This window comes from Drosophila sechellia, chromosome 3L, assembly GCF_004382195.2.
Source record: "Drosophila sechellia strain sech25 chromosome 3L, ASM438219v1, whole genome shotgun sequence".
Taxonomy (NCBI): domain Eukaryota; kingdom Metazoa; phylum Arthropoda; class Insecta; order Diptera; family Drosophilidae; genus Drosophila; species Drosophila sechellia.
Window position 1 is genome coordinate 21,707,221 of NC_045951.1, and position 17,896 is coordinate 21,725,116.

Below are 17,896 nucleotides of genomic sequence, written 5' to 3' on the forward strand. Positions count from 1 at the left end.
GAAAAACGGCAGTGAGCCAGTGCGACGGAGAGTTTGTCAACTTTCTGACCAAGCCCTGAGAGTATTTAAACAATTATCGCCAAAGTGCATAAAAAGTGTGTGTTTGTGCCCCGATATAAACAGCTCAAATTTCGAGTAGTGAGCGAGTTTGTTTATTTATTTATTCATTCAGCACGCCTATCCAGCCGCGGCGATTCATCGATTGCGGTTGGTTTTGGCCCTGTGTGAAATCAGTTTAAGTCCTTTTTGCTGGTTTTGCTTTGGCTGGGCAGTTGCAGTTATTAAAATTACTCTGCAAAGTGATGCGCATTTATAATAATTTGCATATTAAATTATTTTCAATGGCAGGACAATGATTTTCCGATTCGGCCGCGGGGACGCCGACAAATAATAAAATAGCCTCAAAGACGCAAACAAACAACGGCAGAATAAAAATCGCACAAAATCGAATTAAAAAGCGTTTAATGTGCCAGGGATTTAAGCTCAGGGTGTCGGCGTTGGACGGGCATGTCATTATTTGCGATATATAATCTGCAATCGTTTGCCATTTTATCCCCAACTTTTTATGATCATTAAGCAATGCTTTAATTTTTTACGAAAACAATATTCGATTGCATAAAATGGCTTTCAATGGAATTATGTGAACAAAACATCGAAATCGCACTGGGCAGAAAGAATAAGAGTTATGTGTCGGCTTGGCAAATTGCCAGCAGTGCGTATACTTAATGAGCTCAGGCCAATCGAATGCGTTGTGGCGAGCATTAAATTAGAGGACTTTAAAAGCGATTCAGCTGAAACACCTTCAATCAATTGATGGGTGCATCAATATCCTCACAATCCAATTTCTCACAACCGGATCACCGCCAGCTACCTCGTCAGCACCCCGCAAACTATCAAATCTCATTTGCCTAACACTTTTCGATCCCTTGATGAAGTTGTCACGGCAACTTTGCAGCCACATAAGTTGGTAGCTCGTTGGTGGGAGGGTGTACGTTCAAATGGGTATTGGGAAATTCGAACCCAACACTTGAAACTCACTCAAACACTTGGCATAATGCGAGCCTAAAAGCGTGCCACACTTGTAAGCCAACACTTAGCAGGGGGTGGAAAGGGGCGGAAAGGGTGGAAATTATACAGCAGAAATAGAAATAAAATGTAAAATGCTGTCACATTCGATTCGAGTGGCAATACCAACAGGACGGACCAGGAAACAACACCTAAAAGAATTTCAATAATTTCCCCAGCAATTCCTGCTGACAAGTCTCGCATTTCTATAGCCATTAACCCTTTTTATGGTAGCCAGTAGCCACGACACACCCTATTACCTGGATACCTGGATACCTTGGCATTTGCCAGCCGAAATTTTAGCATATTTCCACAGTTTATATGCCAAATTATGCCGAACTGTGCATTTCTAATAGACGAAAGCCAATTTCAGCACTCTCATCATCAGCATCCACCCATTCCACCCCACACGAGTAATAAAAATCTAAATTTCAAAGCAGCCTGCCAAACATCATCGAAGAAAGGAACGACTGGGTGGGACAGGACCTTCCGAGTGACAGAAATTTTCGACAAAAGTCTTGGGCGAGGGCCTAAAGACGAAGAACGAAGATGGTGCAGCAGGTGCAGCAGGGACACCTCTGTGACAAGCCAAGGCATGCCAAAATCTATGCCTTCCGAGTCCGATGACGAGACCTGCCCCCCATCCACGCCTGGATGCACCCGGTCCCTTTATGTCTGTCTGTGGTTTTTTATTCCGACATTGCATGCCAGCCACCTGCATGTGGGGTGAATTCCCTTAGTGCAGGGCAGCAGCTGGTCGTAAAGTGCAATAATGCCCAAATTTATGCAAGTCGAGTGTAATAAAAATATGCATAATTCTGCAATAAATGATCTTAAGAAAAGCACACACCCAAAAGCCTCTGCTTACTTTTCCACTTCCTCAAATGCATCCAGGCGACCAAATGTGTCGAAAACTCAGGTCTTTGGTTAATTTTTCATGTGAGTGTGTCAAAGGTTTTTACTCTAAACAGGCATTTTCTAAAAAGAATATTGTTTAGAACAAATATTTATATAAAAAGTGCACTATAAGATAAGTTATTCATTTTTAATTTGTGTATGTATATTTAATTTTAGAGATCCCTCAAATATAGTGACAACTAAGAAGTCCAGGTCGCACTTCATTGGAAACTTCACTGTGGCCAAGTTAGCGACCTTGGTTACTTTGTCGGTTGGGGTTTTATGTCTTCATGGCCTGCTGCTATGTTGTTTAAGTGTTATGCGCTGCACCACTCCTCCGATCCTGATGCACTGACTCCCAGCGATACACTGATACCCAAAGAGGCTCATAAAGGGTGAAATCTTCTGGATTACAACGACGTGGGCGAAGCACAGGCGGGGTGATGGATCAGGATGAAGCTTATTGCTCTGGCCATAACTGGCGCTGCTTTTGGTAAAACTTAAGCAGTTCGCAGGTGTTGCAACGAAATTGCAGTTTATCTAGCCAGCCATAGTTTTGTCCAACCATCCCATTTGCCACTCCCGGCAAGTTAATGATCTTCGGCATATGTTGCGGGTTACGAGGAGGTGGCTTTTTGGGGGAGATGGGCTGCCCGGACTCGCCAGAATGGCGCAGGAAATTAAGTTTTTGTGCTGTTGTATTGCGTAAATGGCTTTTTAGTTCCCTCGGAAGTGAGTTGCATAAATTTCGCCCTAGTTCTCCTCGCCTTCTTTGGCCAAAAGCGCGTGTAAAAGCCATGAAATCAGAATCGAAAACGAAAACGAAACGAAACTAGCAAACGGAGATGATTGACGAAAAGCGGGAGGAGTAGGTGGCTCTATGGCTAATGGCGAATGGTAACTGGAGCAAGCATAAATCTTCATTCGAATTTTCGCAGTCATGCTCTTCTCCCTTCTCCCCTCCGCCTCCTGCAGCTTTCATTTCATTTTTGGGTGTGCAACGAGACGTAAGCAGCTCCCACCCACTTTCCATTCCCCTCTCCAGCCGCCGACGAGGCGTAGAACAAAGGCCATTATGTACAGGTGCTGCTCGTCCAAAAGTGCCAAAACAAAGCAGACGCACTTGCTCACACGCACAACAACCGCCCCGTCCCCGCCTACGCAGCTCATACCCAATACGTCGCAGACACATTGATTAATGAATTAATGAGCTAAACTTTGCACCTCAATGACAGAAAAGGCAGTGCGGCGGGTCGACCTCCTCCTGCTCCTGCCAAGTATTTCTGCTTTTAATGCCCGCGTCACGTCACGTTACGTTTGCCATTACGTTACTTCGCGTTGGAGCCGCCTCTGACCTCGGGGTGCTTATCTATTGGTTCAAGGGGTCACTTCGTGGCTGCCTCTAGAGGAAGCTAAGTCTGCCAGATACCATATGACAAATATGTTAACTTGTACTTTCATGGAAATTTAAAAAAAATGCATGTAACATTGATTTAAACAACTATTACTACTTTTACTGTTGATTATACACACTTGATGTTCAAGGTATGTAACAATAATTTAAACAACTATTACCACTTCTGCTTTTACGTAATTAAAGAGCTGCCTGTTTCCGTATATATTTATTCCTCATTACGTTATTGTTAGCACAATTTGCAAGGTGTAATGATGCAAACTCGCACCCCGGAGCACAATAAACGAAAATGCCATATGATTTGTAAAAACCCGTTTGTCATCAAGCTGGGGAAAAATCGTGGCATTTCCCTCTGTGATTTACATGAGCTGGCTCATTCCTCACGTGTCCATCCCCATCTCCATCTGGGTTAGGTTGCAGATCCTGCCAAGAGGCGTGCGGCAGACTACGAGCCAAGTCAACGTCAATGCTGCTGCTGACACGTGATAAAACGCTGCTCCGGCAGACACCCACCCACCTGCCCCACTCCGTCGCCAGGCCAGCGGTACGTTGTAGGTGAGCAGGGCACAAGGCATTAACATTTACAAGGCACACGCACACCTGCCCCTGCACAAGGCGGAGGAGGGGCATTGGTAGAAACAACAACCAAAACTTTGGCAATTCTTTTGTGTGAGGAACAGGGCACACCACACATGCAGCCCCTGCCCTCCATTATATGTACTATCCATCCATCCGCAAGGTGGTAATGTGCGGTCCAGCGGGGTGGGTGGGGCCGGAAGTGGGGCCACCGCCTTGAGGAAGCAACGGAAACTCCGTCACGGACACCCATGGATCCCTGCCTCGGGTCGGACGTTGCCATTAACGTTTCTATTGTGAGCTTTTGGCCTTAGCGAAATAAATAAAATTCGACAGTTGCGATGGACATCTTCAGACACCTCCACACGACGCCCCAGCCCCTCGACCCAACAAAGTGAAAACTCAAGCACTGCAAGAAAGTTAGAAACACATTCGCCTGGACTCGAACTGGATTCTAGGAGAACAGGAAGGCTCTCTACTTTGCATAGTTTCGTTATTAGTGGAGGGATCTTGTTTTACTCCTGAAATAAATGTTTATACTAAAATCGTTGAGACAGAAGGTTACGTTTCCAACCTGCGAATTATACGGATATCCTTGGCCAGAATGACTTGTCACCCCACAAGCTGAATGTATATCATGGAAAAATTGTTTTATTTACTCATCAATGCGTGTATGTGATAATATAGAACTAGTCTATAGTATTTAAAGTAAAATTAAGGGATCTAGCTTAACTTGCTAAAACTGCATGATTTCTAGTATGGACCTTAGTAATTTCATTCATTCACTTTGCGTAATATATTATTATATGTATATAATATAAAATAATTAAAATATTTTATACGATAAATTTACTTTGATTGATGTATTATATATTACTGAGGTGGAAAAGACTCCTAACCAATGGTCGCGGTTTACATAACATCTTCTATCGGAAGAAACATTAATAAAAGCGGTAAAATATGTTCAAATTATACATTCAAAGTTTCTTGTAATTTCATATTATTAAAATATTTAAATATGAATAATAATGAACCTGGTATTTACAAAATCCTCCTTGCTCCTTAAATACTATACTATAACTAACTATTTCGCAGGAGAATGATGACTGTTTAAATATTTTTCACAGTGGTCCAGAAAGTTTGTGGTTTTCAAATTTTGCAGACGATCCGAGGCCCAGGATGAATTCAGAGAAAACAACAAAAGAAGATGTCTTCGGCTAGCCGAAGCTTATTTACCCTTAAAGCAATTATATATTTAAAAAAGTCTTATGTATACTGAGTAAGGACGCATTGAACAAAGTCAAGGGATATATGAAATTAAAACAAAACTAGTGTAAAGTGAACATTTAAAGATTAAAAACAACGAAACTAATATTACTTTTTTATTACGAGTATTTAAAAATATTTAACGACTTTGGGAAAGTTTCATGCAGATAGCTAAGAGATTAGTTTACAGATGGACGGATAGACGGTCATACGGGAAGATGGACAGACGATGCTAACTTCTGACTGGAATCAGTATACCCTCTGCTAAGGGTATAAAAAGGCGGGGGGAGTCAGAACAGGACCGGGAGCCGACGCCTTCCAGTTGGTGCTACTGCTCAGCATATTTATCTATTCATGCTCACAAAAAGCAATTCGAACGCCGGCTCCGGGAACGGAGCTGCCTCCGGGGGCCAAGGGATGGGCAAGCCGGGGCCAGGACGAACTTCAATGCAGCTAACGATGTAGGGACAACAACAGGAACAGAACTGCAGATGGAGTTGCACTGGAGATGGAGACGGAGCTCCGACGCCCGCAATGGACTGCGGAGTAAGTTGATTCCGTGATTTTGGGGGGAAAAGTTGGGCGGCACTCCGCTACTGGCACTCGTCCTTCTCCGCCTGCATTTTGAGCTTTTATTATGCTTTTTGGGAGGCTCTCCGCCCGTGTTGGTTCAAAGTTGAAGCTGCGCCGGAGTTGACAGCTGGGGAGCGAAAATCGAGGAGAAGTGCAGACTTTTTAGTGTTTTACACAAAAGCGCCGGCATGGACACGAGCGAAAGGTCGAGGATCGGGGGTCAGGCTGGGATCGGGTTCCTGGCCGATGGTTAGACGCTTGGCTGGCTACAAACAAACAGACAGACAGACAGACGGACGGACGGCGGAATCGAGTCCGGGAAGCGCTTGCAACATGCATTAGATTGGCAGTTGGGGATTTACTTGTAAAATGCAAATGCAATGAATGTACAATTTAGAAATTTGTACACCAAAAACTAGAGGACTCGATGGAACCGTCATTGCAGATGGCGGAGAACCCGGCACTTGCACTGCCATGTTCCTTCCATTGAACTGCTCAGCGGAAGGGTGCCCAAATGGAGAGGATGAGGATGGGTCATGTATCCTGGGCGTCAGACTGCTTTAAAGTTCATTTGAAATGCAAGCCGTTGTTTTGTCTGAATGACTCGTAATCTATGCTAATGAAACTGTTTTCGGTTTCGGGTTTTTAAAACGAATTTCACCCCAGCCAACTCGCAAAAACTTTCCGCATAACAACAGAAATAGCTACAAACAACAGCAGCGCAGGGTGCCAAGATAAATAAACAAAATGTGTTTTGGCCCAAATTGAAAAGCAAGTGAAATGTACTTGAAGATAACGCCGTTTCGTCCCTTGCATTCAGATGGCTTTCTGAATAAAGTTAGCAATTGCTGCATGTTAATTGCTAAGCAATGGGAGCGTTCAATATGTTTTATACTTTAAGATCTCTTTTTTAGGTGGGCAAGCTTTCAAATCAATTAGAAATGTCCATTTTTATATTATTGAGTTGGGTAATTTGACCTAGAGTAACTAGTTGTCAAAGTAGTTTCCCTATAGGTGGGGATTCCAAGCATAACTAGTATATAATTAAGACCATCTTTCAATCCTCTCTCCTTAAGCAGAATTCCGCAATAAATTCCATTACCAGCCGATCATCGACAATCCATTGATTCGCTTACCAAAATGCCAGAACACATTTCCACGTGGAAGGACTTAGTGCAGACTTTTATTGCAACCGCAACAAGCTTACATGCCATTCATCCCACAAAGCGATACTTGCCACAGTTGCAATAAACTCCGGCTGCTGTTGCAACTTGCAGTTGCAGCGACGAACTGAATTGCACATGCATACGAACATAACGGCACACATCCATGCATCTGTGAGTGTATTTATTGAGGAATTCATCAAAATCGCCAAGGCAACTACCACTTCCATCGGATATTTGGCAAAAGTTGTTACTACTACGCCCACAATAAACGAGGATGCATTGCTAACGGCACTGCGAGAAAATCAGCTTTAGCCTAACAAAATGTACATATATGTACAAATATAAATACACCTGCTTTCCTGAGAGCTGTTTCTTATATTGAATAAAATATTTCACACTCTCTTATGCCATGCAGAGTGACAAAAGGATATACGTATTAATTTAAATTTTTTAAAATTTAAGCCATTAACAGTATTTAATCAAATAGTTTTAAGAATGTTGATGCTTTTATATACATATTATATATGCTAATCTGTTAAATCTTCGCAGACGGTTTTGATTTCAGAACCCTCGGTTATCCAAGTGCATCCTTAACCCTTGACTGGCCGGGCAGCCACTTGACGCCCCTGCCACGCCCCGAATAGCTCCTGCAGGACGAGCGTCGCATGTGGCGTTGTTGATTACATTGTAGTGGCTGCCGTGGTTGTTGCAGCTGGGTGCTGAGTTGTCTGCGGCATTATTACAGTTGTTATTGTCCGCAGAATAAGGAATTCGGAAAAGTTTTCCAAAAAACGTCTGCGCACTTGACGGTGACGGCGACGACTTCCGCTGCAACTTGCAATGTGTCTGGTGTTGATGCTTTTATTTATGTGCTGCCGCTGCGCCCACCTCCCCAAGTGAACGTAGGCCGGCGAGGCGTCGGTGGAGCATCAATAGTTGTATTTCAGCCAGCCAGGATGCGGAAGGATGCGCTGAACACGGATTCCTGCTTCCCAACTTAAATATTGCGCCCCGGGGGCCTCGACTTTTGAGAGGCAGCTCGCAACTTCTGCGACTTCGCCTGCTGCATCGTAACATTACAGTGATTACGCCCAGCAAGACTTACGGTTTTATTGTAACCTGCCGCCTTTGCCATCCCCAGACTCGGATTTCCACACTCCACAAAAATCTAGGTGCTGGCTAGCATGTTTAGCATGATATATGGAATATACATGGCAGATACGCGTATCATAAATTCAATCTAGCAAATGAAATAGAAAACTATTCATCGATTTCGAATGATTATCGAGAGTCGACAGTTTCTAAGTCCCTCTTAAGAATTATTTATTATTATTATCCTGAGTGTATGTAGTAAAAGTGGGCATGTGAGTTTCGAGCGTTGTGAATTGGCAATCCGGAAACTTGGGGAAAAACTTCAAAAGCGCAGCACAACACGGACACAAACTCAACTGGGACAACTGGGAGGGACAGCACTCCGGCGTTGGCACTATCCTAACTACCACCTGCATTACCAAATCAAGCAGGGCACGTAATGAATCAGTCACAGCGATTAACTTTTACAGCAGCAGCGGGCGAACAAATTACAACCGACGTTGTCGCAGAGTCAACCTGCCAGGTCACAGTAGTCGCCGAGGGTGAATGGCATGGCCTTTGATCCCACGAAAATCAAGGAAACTTGAAAATACGAACCATTTCCGGTTTCCGGCATCAGCTGACAGATGCCGATGTAGATGTTGAAAGATGTAATGTTGGCCTATCACAAAGCCGTACGAAAGAATTTGGCAATTAATTTCCACCTCTTGTTCACTTTCGAATAAAACCAATGTCCTCCTCTTTTGTATTTTATTCGTAGTGGTTTTCAGGTTCATCACAGTAAAATTAATCTGTTCGAATTGACACCTGAACGAGCTACTAAAGAACACAAGGGTGGTTATTGTTAAATGGTTTCATTTATTAGTAAAAATATAATTGTATTTGATTTGTATATTTAAGCATATTGTTTGTATAATTTTAATTAACAAATATTGCAGCAAATTTCATCTACTAAATTATGGATTACGTTGCGTATGCTTCATACGGTTTTACGCTTTGTTTTGTTTAGCCGGCGACGCTTCGTTGTCTGCGTGTGAGTTTCCAACCGGTCGTTTCTCTAACCCTGTGTGAGTGTGTACGCTGGCTTACAATTAACAGAAAATTTTAACAACGAGTTACAGCAACAAAACGCTTTACCCACGGACCTACAAAAAGTACGTATCTGCGCCCTTGCGCTGAGTATGTGGAGTACGGATTACGCCTCTCGCATTAGGGATTACGGCTAACGGCTACGGGCTTACATGAGGCGACAGCCCTCCCGCTCGCGGCTGTTCTGCCGGGGCAGTTGGCGCTGGGTGGGCGTTGAATGGGCGGAGGAACCGCTGGCCACCGCTGCATTCCCGTTAGACTCTAGACTTGCGTGCCGCGTGAGTCGCTGGTGATTCAGGTTAAGGTCCGCCACTGTCCATTGGTTTCCGTTCGCCTGCTGTGAATTTGGCACAAATTCGCCCTCTTCGTTCTGCAGCCCCTGAAGTCCAGTGGTGACGTCCACGCCTTGCTCGGTGCCCGGGCCGGCATCTTGCTGCGAGCAGGTGGCATCCCCCAGAGACTGTATGTACTGTTCTAGCAGGTAAACATGCGGCTGCAAGGTGAGGACGAACCCCCGGTACAAAGATCCGCTGTGCTCAAAGGTGCTCTGACTTAATTGTTTGAGTGCAGATTCCGTGCGCCGACAGGTGTGAACCGATTCGCTTCGGATAATTCCGTTTACAATCCGCGAGATGGAAGCCGCGTCCTGGAGCAAAATCGAAAGAATCAGCGCGTAGTCCGTGCAGTTCGCCTCGGTAAACAGCTGCAACAAGTAACGCAGCTTAATGGACAGCTTCTGAGGTAGCATATCCACGGCTAGGTCGTCTTCTGATGCCGGTAGCGAGTACAGCCGTCGATAGCGAAAGTTATCGAACGACAGTTGCGATCCAGAACGCGTCTTAAGTATTGGTAGGGAGCTAGGCTGCTGCAGTTCTTCCTCCTCTTCCCTAATGCTTGGCTGCAGCTGTGGCGACTGTGTTGCGGCTCCATTGGGCGTGGCCAAGCTGAAATAGCCAGACTCTGACGTTTGCGAAGATCCACCGCCTCCTGTCTGTCGAAGACTGCCGCGTAACTGAGCAAAGTCGTCCTTTACCGCAGTCGGAAATGGACTGGGGAGCTCTAGTTCTTCGTGGAGCGCCTTCAGAGCGCCGGCGAAATCATCCAACTTGGCTGCCCGCTCTGATTCCTGCGAAAGCCAGCTGACAAGGTGAAAGTCCAGATAAGCGCACATGTAGCCTAAGTCCATTAGTTTCCGGTTCTGAAGTAGTTGTCGAGCATGGCGCTGCAGTATCAGATCGATGCAGAACGTCTCTCGCTGCTTAGTCGACCGCCGACGCACCACCGAGGGTGCTCCTGCACTGCTGCTTTCGGTCACAGGTGCAACTCCAGGAGTCCCAGATGCCTGCTTGTCTTTGGGCAGATTGCTAGTCACCGTGGTGGAAAAGCTTCTCTCTCTGGCAATGGGACCCAGAACCATGTTAAAGGCATCCGCATTCTGGTTCACTTGCTGCTGTGTATTCACCTGGGGAGGAGGAGCAATTTTCACATTCACCACCATCGACGACCGCGGTGAGTCGATCTCGTTTGGATCTATAGCCTTTAAGAACCGGATCAAGTCCTTGGCAAGCTCCCACTTTCGCTGCTGCAGAGCAATGTCCAGCAGCATGGTGGCATATTGCTTGCTAACAACAGAGGGTTCCAGATTCTGCAGAATTATCAAGTAGCTTGCGGCCGTGTCCAGCTGCTCCGACTGCAGACACATCTGGAATAAATCCTTCGGTTTACCAGCCATCGAAAATAGGTACGGCCACAGGGCGATCTCCGTTTTGCGGGCACATTGAACAATTGTTTCCAAGTAGACGGGGAACTCTCTTATAAAGTCCAGAATACTGGGCAGCTGTGCATCCGGGATGGGCTGTTTGCTAGTAGCCTCTTCCTCGAGAACCTCGTGTAATAGCAGTTCCAGGGCGTGCGGAAAATATGGTAGCGAGCAACACGACTGTGCCATTTCCCAGGCAGAGTAGCCCAGATTCCGCTTGATCAGCTGGCGAAGTACCTTGTGCAGATAGATCTGCGACTTGCGTTCCATCACGGCGAACGGCAGAGAGAAGTGGGAGCCCTGCTCATTGGCGTAAAGCGTGCTTTCGTTCTCCACCCCCAGAACGATCACATTGTCAAAGAGCACGACCAGCGGATAAAGTTTCAGCGGAAAGCTCAGCATGATTCGCTTTGACATAAAACTGTGCAGACGTTGGGCGCCGACCTGCTCTCCTTCGCGACGCTCCCTTCCCGGCGGCAGAATTGGAAGCCATACGCGCATTCCGTGGGCACCCGAGTAAAGCCAAAGGCAGTCACGCATCGCACAGCGTTCCAGGGAGTGTGACAGCCAGAAGACCTCAACGCAGCTAGCCAGGCACGTAGCCAGCAAGGTGTTTTGGACCTATTTGGTAAAAATGGATTTTGGCTTTAGTTGCTAAATATGATATTTCGTAATAATTGTCCGCAAAGCTGAAAAGATGCATATTCAAATTCCTTGTAATGGTTGCTTCGATAACCACAGATATTTTCAAATAGAAGATTCTAGTTACACAGATAAAATGTACAAATGATTTGCATCTCTCCAACTTTAAGCAATTCGACAATTAATATCCGTCAAACATACCTGTTCGCCGGCATCGCGCTGTATCATCAATATGCGGCCGCAAACATTCACGATGATAGTCTCTGCCTGATCTCCACCGAGCTGTCCCTGGGGCTTTAGCTCATTCTTGAGGTTAGTCACGGTCAGACTAACAATGCAGGCAGGATGGATGCAAATGCTCTTCACGTCCAATTCATAGGCGCACTCAATATCCAGGGCGTACGCGGAGTTTTTCGACATATTGAAAAGGCTCACTATTCCATCGGCAGTGAGTACAATCAACTGGTGTCGGAATGAGTTCAGGCTAATAACTGGTGCTCGGACCTGCAGCTTGTGTCCGTATTGGTTGTCGAGCTTGCAGTCTGCCGGATAGCAACGCAACTCATCCGTGCGGTCCAGAAGTGAGTAGCAGCCCATGACTACAAAGCCATGCCACCAGAGTAGGCCGCCAGAGACAACGAAGTCCTTCTCCTGCGACTCATTGCCAAAAAGCTTCCAGCGCCGGGTCACTAGGGAATAGTGCGCCAGCCCAGTGCGACCAGCCACCGCCAAGTGGAGTCCATCCGGATCAATAGCAGCATACCGGATTGGCCAGTTTGTCGCCGCGTAGTTGAGCGGCAGCTGCAACACTGTCCAATACTTACTCTCCGTAAGAATGCTGCCTGTATGTGGGCTTTGTTTTAACTCCAGACAGTCGCCATCACCGGAAATGCCTTCATCAGAGCCCACACCGCTCGATGGAAACGTTCCATGGCTTCCGGCATACGTTAGCTCCAGATTGTTGCCCTGGTTAAGGTACAGACTGTCGTCACCCTGCAGCAGGATGTGCGGACTAGTTGTCATGCAGGGGTTCATACTTAGAGCGCTCTTCACAAACTGCAGCTGAAGCACATTGCTTTTGTCTTTTTCCGGATGCTGTTTTAGCATGAAAAGCTGATAGCCCTCGGTTGACCATTCGAGTCGGCGAATCTTTAGTGGATTCTGACGAACCAAATCTACGTTAAGGCCGAAATCCCAGCTCAGAGTAGACATTAGCAATGCTCCGAATGTGCTCCATAGGGACAGGCCTCCATTTGTCCAACTCACAGCGAGGACGCATCCGTCAGGGCTCCACTTTAACTCGTTTACCGAACCCAGGCTGCCTGGGAGTACGTTTTCAGTGAGGATAAGGCGATGAGAAAACTCTAGTCCCCCGGTGGCATCATCGATTGCGTACACATTCACCGCCGAGCTCTCTTGACCATAGGCCAACAGTCGGAATTTGTGATTGACACTGCAGACACTCGCATCCTCAACATCCGGCACCCAGAAGCCGTGCATGTGATCGGTCTCAAATCTGAGGTGGTTGGCAATCAGGAAGGCGGCTCGTCGGTCGCTGAAGACGGCTGCACAGCCACCAATGAACGGCGAATATTCCAGAGAGGCTACGTACGAGTCCCTGCTCAGGGGCGGCACATTCCGCGCGGACTGCTGAGGCTGCTGCTGCACGTAGAAGGGAATGTCGCGCAATTTAATTGCAGATAGGACTGGCAACTCTAGGTCGTTCTCTGCGTGCTCCAGTTCGGTCCACTGCAGACGCAGCAGTTCGCAGGACTGGGTGGCCAAGAGTAATTCGCTGAGGCTAATGCAGCACACAGTGGTGATGACGGAGCCCAAGGTGACGCTGCACAGTTCGCGAAGGCTCAGCCGGGGTATGTTTTCTTTGATAAACAGCTCGGCGGAGTCGCGTTTGAGGCTCGCGGCGGGCGGATCTATCTGCTGCAGGATTCCACTGCCGTTGGCATCGAAGTCCAGTTGGTACAACAACAGGGAGCCGGACGCGGTAAGCAGGGCAAGCTGCCGAGAGTCCGGCTTCCACACGATCAGCTGGTTGGCCCCGTACTGGCGAAGGGAGTCCTCCGTTCGCCGAAAGTAGGCGATGGGAATGAGTGGATTCGCGTACCAGATGCCCAGGAAGTCGTCGCCCACGGCGGCCACGAGTATTTTCACGGCGTCGCAGCATATGTGCCGGATGCTGGCGCTCTCGCCGGGCAGCGCCAGGCCCACCCGCTTGGGCCAGCCCACTGGATAGTACATCCTCCGTGTGAAAAGTTACTGCGCAAACGGAAAAGTGCATTAGCAAGAGCAGGAGTGCGGAAAAACAAATTCAACCTGCGGTCGGGTGCGGGTGCATTTAGCTTTTGTGGGTTACGCCCAGTTTTACATGATCTCCCTCGCCCAATTAGCACTTTTACAAAACATTCCACAGCACAACAAAAAATCTGCGCGATTTTACGCGTATACAAATATGAGTGTTGGCCAGCGTTCCAAAATCACAGCTGTTTGCCAATCGCCGTTTCGCACCACTGATTTTGAGCAAGCAACAGTGATGTCAGGCTAGCTTTATACACCCATCAGCTGTTTCTTAAAAGGCGACAAGTGAATGAATTTTGCGTAACTTTTATTTTCGGCTAGCCAAGACTTCTTATCTTTTTAAACATACAAGCTGTAAAGAATTAAATTAAAATATTATGATTGCACGAACTCAAGGTTCTACCCTTCAGCGTTTGTATTTCATAAAGTTCAAAATAATTCATTGACCTGCACAAGCTTACAGCACTAAAAAGTTCCCGAATTTCGAGTCACCGATCTAGTTCACCACGAACCACTGACAATTTGAACTAATTCAACGCATCTCGAACTAAATAAATCAACCGGCTCTCGAGAGGCAGACCAAAAAGGGGGTTTGTGAAGTATTCTCAAAATGACTGCATTCGAAGGTAAGTGAAAATCAATATTTAAGGTGTGCATTGCTTATTTGTCTTTCCTCGCAGAGTTTGGTGTGCTTCCGGAGCTGGGAACGGCCACAGATGAATTGGATTGGACGTAAGAAAAAAGAGTTCTGTCTGCCAAGTGCCTTCACATTCATGTATTTGCAGCCTGCCCACCGATGTCCAGGCTGAGGCTATTCCCCTGATCTTGGGAGGCGGCGATGTGCTAATGGCCGCAGAAACTGGTTCCGGAAAAACGGGTGCCTTCTGCCTGCCCATTCTTCAAATCGTGTGGGAGACCTTGCGTGATCTGGAGGAGGGAAAGGCTGGCAAGGGCGGTGCAGTTGGAGGAGCTGTGTCCCCGTGGACCATGTCCTTCTTCGACCGAGGAAACGCGCTTGCCGTCACTCCTGATGGTCTGCGTTGCCAGTCGCGGGAGTTCAAGGAGTGGCACGGATGTCGGGCCACCACTGGCGTTCGCGGAAAGGGCAAGTTCTACTTTGAGGCCACGGTAACTGACGAGGGACTGTGTCGTGTGGGCTGGTCTACACAGCAGGCAAACCTCGACCTGGGCACCTGCCGCATGGGCTTTGGATTCGGCGGCACCGGCAAGAAGTCCAACAACCGTCAGTTTGATGACTACGGTGAAGCATTCGGCAAGGCAGACGTCATCGGCTGCCTGCTCGATTTGCAACGCCAGGAGGTGAGCTTCACCAAGAATGGCCAGAACCTGGGCGTAGCCTTCCGCCTGCCTGACAACCTTGCCAAGGAGACCTTCTACCCTGCGGTGGTGCTGAAGAACGCCGAAATGCAGTTTAACTTTGGAAAGACTGACTTCAAGTATGCCCCGGGTAATGGGTTCATTGGCGTTTGCCAGGCTGGACCCGAGCATAGCAAGGCCAATCCGCTGACCAGTCCCGCAGCTGGAGCACCGTCCGCCAAACCGGCGCCTAACGCCCCCCAGGCCATTATCATGGAGCCCAGCAGAGAATTGGCCGAGCAAACCTACAACCAGATCGAGAAGTTTAAATACCACCTGAGCAACCCAGAGGTTCGCTCCCTGCTGCTTATCGGTGGAGTGAGGTTGGAAGAGCAAAAGGCGCAGCTAATGCAGGGCACCCACATAGTGGTGGGCACGCCCGGGCGGCTGGAGGAGATGATCAACAGTGGCCTGGTCCTGCTCACCCATTGCCGCTTTTTTGTTCTGGATGAAGCAGATGCACTTCTCAAGCAGGGTTACACCGAGCTGATTGACCGTATACACAAACAAATACCCAAGATTACTTCGGATGGTCGCCGTCTGCAGATGGTTGTCTGCTCGGCCACGCTGCACGCATTTGAGGTAAAGAAGATGGCTGAGCGCCTGATGCACTTCCCCACCTGGGTGGATCTAAAGGGGGAGGATGCTGTCCCTGAGACGGTTCACCACGTCGTCTGTCTAGTCGACCCGAAGATGGACACCACTTGGCAGTCGCTGCGCCAACCCATTGGCACCGACGGCGTCCACGACCGGGACAACATTCATCCGGGAAATCATTCGAAGGAGACGTTGTCGCAGGCAGTGAAGCTGCTCAAGGGCGAATACTGTGTGCACGCTATAGAGAAACACAATATGGACCGAGCCATTATCTTCTGCCGCACCAAGCAAGACTGTGATAACTTGGAGAGCTATCTCCGCCAGCGAGGCGGAAACCACTACTCGTGCGTCTGCCTTCATGGGGACCGAAAGCCACAGGAGCGTAAACAAAACCTGGAAATGTTTAAGAGGCAACAGGTCAAGTTTCTGATTTGCACGGACGTGGCGGCTCGTGGTTTAGACATTACGGGTCTGCCGTTCAGTAAGTTTTCAAATTTTTAAACCACCATTTATAACCGTCGTTGAAACAATTAATTTACTTTTTTATCCTCAGTGATTAATGTGACGCTGCCCGATGACAAGACCAATTACGTGCATCGCATCGGACGTGTGGGCAGGGCGGAACGCATGGGGCTGGCCATCAGTTTGGTGGCCACAGTGCCGGAGAAGGTTTGGTACCACGGCGAGTGGTGCAAGTCACGCGGTCGTAGCTGCAACAACACAAACTTAACCGACGTCCGGGGATGCTGCATCTGGTACAACGAACCAAACCTACTGGCCGAAGTCGAGGACCACTTGAACATCACCATCCAGCAGGTGGACAAGGCCATGGATGTGCCAGTTAATGACTTCGACGGCAAGGTCGTGTACGGTCAAAAGAATTTCAGAACTGGCAGCGGCTACGAGGACCACGTCGAGCAGCTGGTGCCGACTGTACGCAAACTGACGGAGCTGGAGTTGCAATCACAATCTTTATTCTTGAAACGTCTTAAGGTCTAACGCGGATCTGGAGCGACATTTATTTGCTAAGCAAGGAAAGGATGTGGTGAATTGAAAAGTGCATGATCAACTCACGCGAAAATACTTTTGCGGCACAGACACAGAATTTTGTATATGTAGGAAGTCGGAGCTCAAGCTCTGCCATTAAAAATATACATTTAATTAAACTAACATTAAAATCGTCTGTCTAAAGAGTAAACAACCTCGATAGAAAGCTGGAGTCCGGTTACCATCACTTCTCTTCCTCCTCCTCCTCCTCCTCCTCGTCCTCCTCGTTGAACTCGGTTCGCATTTGTTGCAGCGCTCTAAGCTGCTGGCACAGCTGGTTGCCAAACGATTCAACGTAGCGGGGGCTGATCTTGTCCAGCAGCGCATACGGCGTTTCAAATATCTCCTCCTCCTCCTCGTCGTCGCCCTCATCTTGTCCGTTGCGAAGCAGTGCAGAGATCCGGCTATCCTCGTCTATGGTGTCGTACTGGGAGGAGACGATCTTGAAGCCACGACTGCTCACCTGAACGCAGCAAGTGGCGCTCTCGATGGTCCGGATGTTCAGGTAAATTTGCGTGGCATCGCTCGCCAGTTTGGAGGAGATGCAGATCTCAGCGACGTGAGCCTTCACATCGTTAATGATGGCGTTGGCTTCGTCCTCGCAGTTGAAGGCCTGCTCCTCCCCAGGCTCCGCGGTGGCTTTCGGTTCGCCCATCCTAACAGAATTGCTAAGGAGCTCTGCGGCTCGCCTTTTAATTGAATCCCAGTCGATCTGCTTCCCTTTTACAGGCGCAACATGTCTTTTCACTCTACTCCATATGTGTCACAGCAGCTGTCTGGCGTTTGCCACGCGTTAGTAAATTTTGCTGGGTGAAGCGGAGCAGGGCGTTCCAGCTTTCGTATACCCAGAGTAATCGCCAAACTAAACAAATTATCATTATTAAATGGTCCGTTTTAAAAGCAAATTAGGTAAGAGTTTTTGTTTAATAGAGGCTACTAAAAAATGCAGCCATAAAGCCGAATTTCGTAAGACGTATCGATATAAAACGAAAGTATACATTACTCCTAAATAATTGGAATTGG

General features: G+C 47.6%; 3 protein-coding genes across 3 annotated transcripts; 1 reads left to right on the top strand and 2 right to left on the bottom strand.

Annotated features, from left to right (window-relative positions):
• Positions 1 to 9,057: 9,057 nt before the first annotated feature.
• On the bottom strand, positions 9,058 to 14,012 carry LOC6616543 (guanine nucleotide exchange factor subunit Rich). The gene is made up of 3 exons (XM_002040866.2): positions 13,871 to 14,012; positions 11,741 to 13,813; positions 9,058 to 11,518 (listed from the first exon to the last, which is right to left on the bottom strand). Exons 2-3 carry the CDS (start codon positions 13,793 to 13,795, stop codon positions 9,287 to 9,289), a joined length of 4,287 nt encoding a protein of 1,428 aa, XP_002040902.1. The 5' UTR covers positions 13,796 to 13,813; positions 13,871 to 14,012; the 3' UTR covers positions 9,058 to 9,286.
• A 355-nt stretch (positions 14,013 to 14,367) lies between these two features.
• LOC6616544 (ATP-dependent RNA helicase Ddx1) lies at positions 14,368 to 16,998 on the top strand. Its single transcript, XM_002040867.2, has 4 exons — positions 14,368 to 14,478; positions 14,533 to 14,584; positions 14,638 to 16,307; positions 16,380 to 16,998. Exons 1-4 carry the CDS (start codon positions 14,463 to 14,465, stop codon positions 16,823 to 16,825), a joined length of 2,184 nt encoding a protein of 727 aa, XP_002040903.1. The 5' UTR covers positions 14,368 to 14,462; the 3' UTR covers positions 16,826 to 16,998.
• Positions 16,779 to 17,721, bottom strand: LOC6616545 (GSK3-beta interaction protein). Its single transcript, XM_002040868.2, has one exon. It carries the CDS (start codon positions 17,526 to 17,528, stop codon positions 17,058 to 17,060), a length of 471 nt encoding a protein of 156 aa, XP_002040904.1. The 5' UTR covers positions 17,529 to 17,721; the 3' UTR covers positions 16,779 to 17,057.
• Between the last annotated feature and the right edge of the window lie 175 nt (positions 17,722 to 17,896).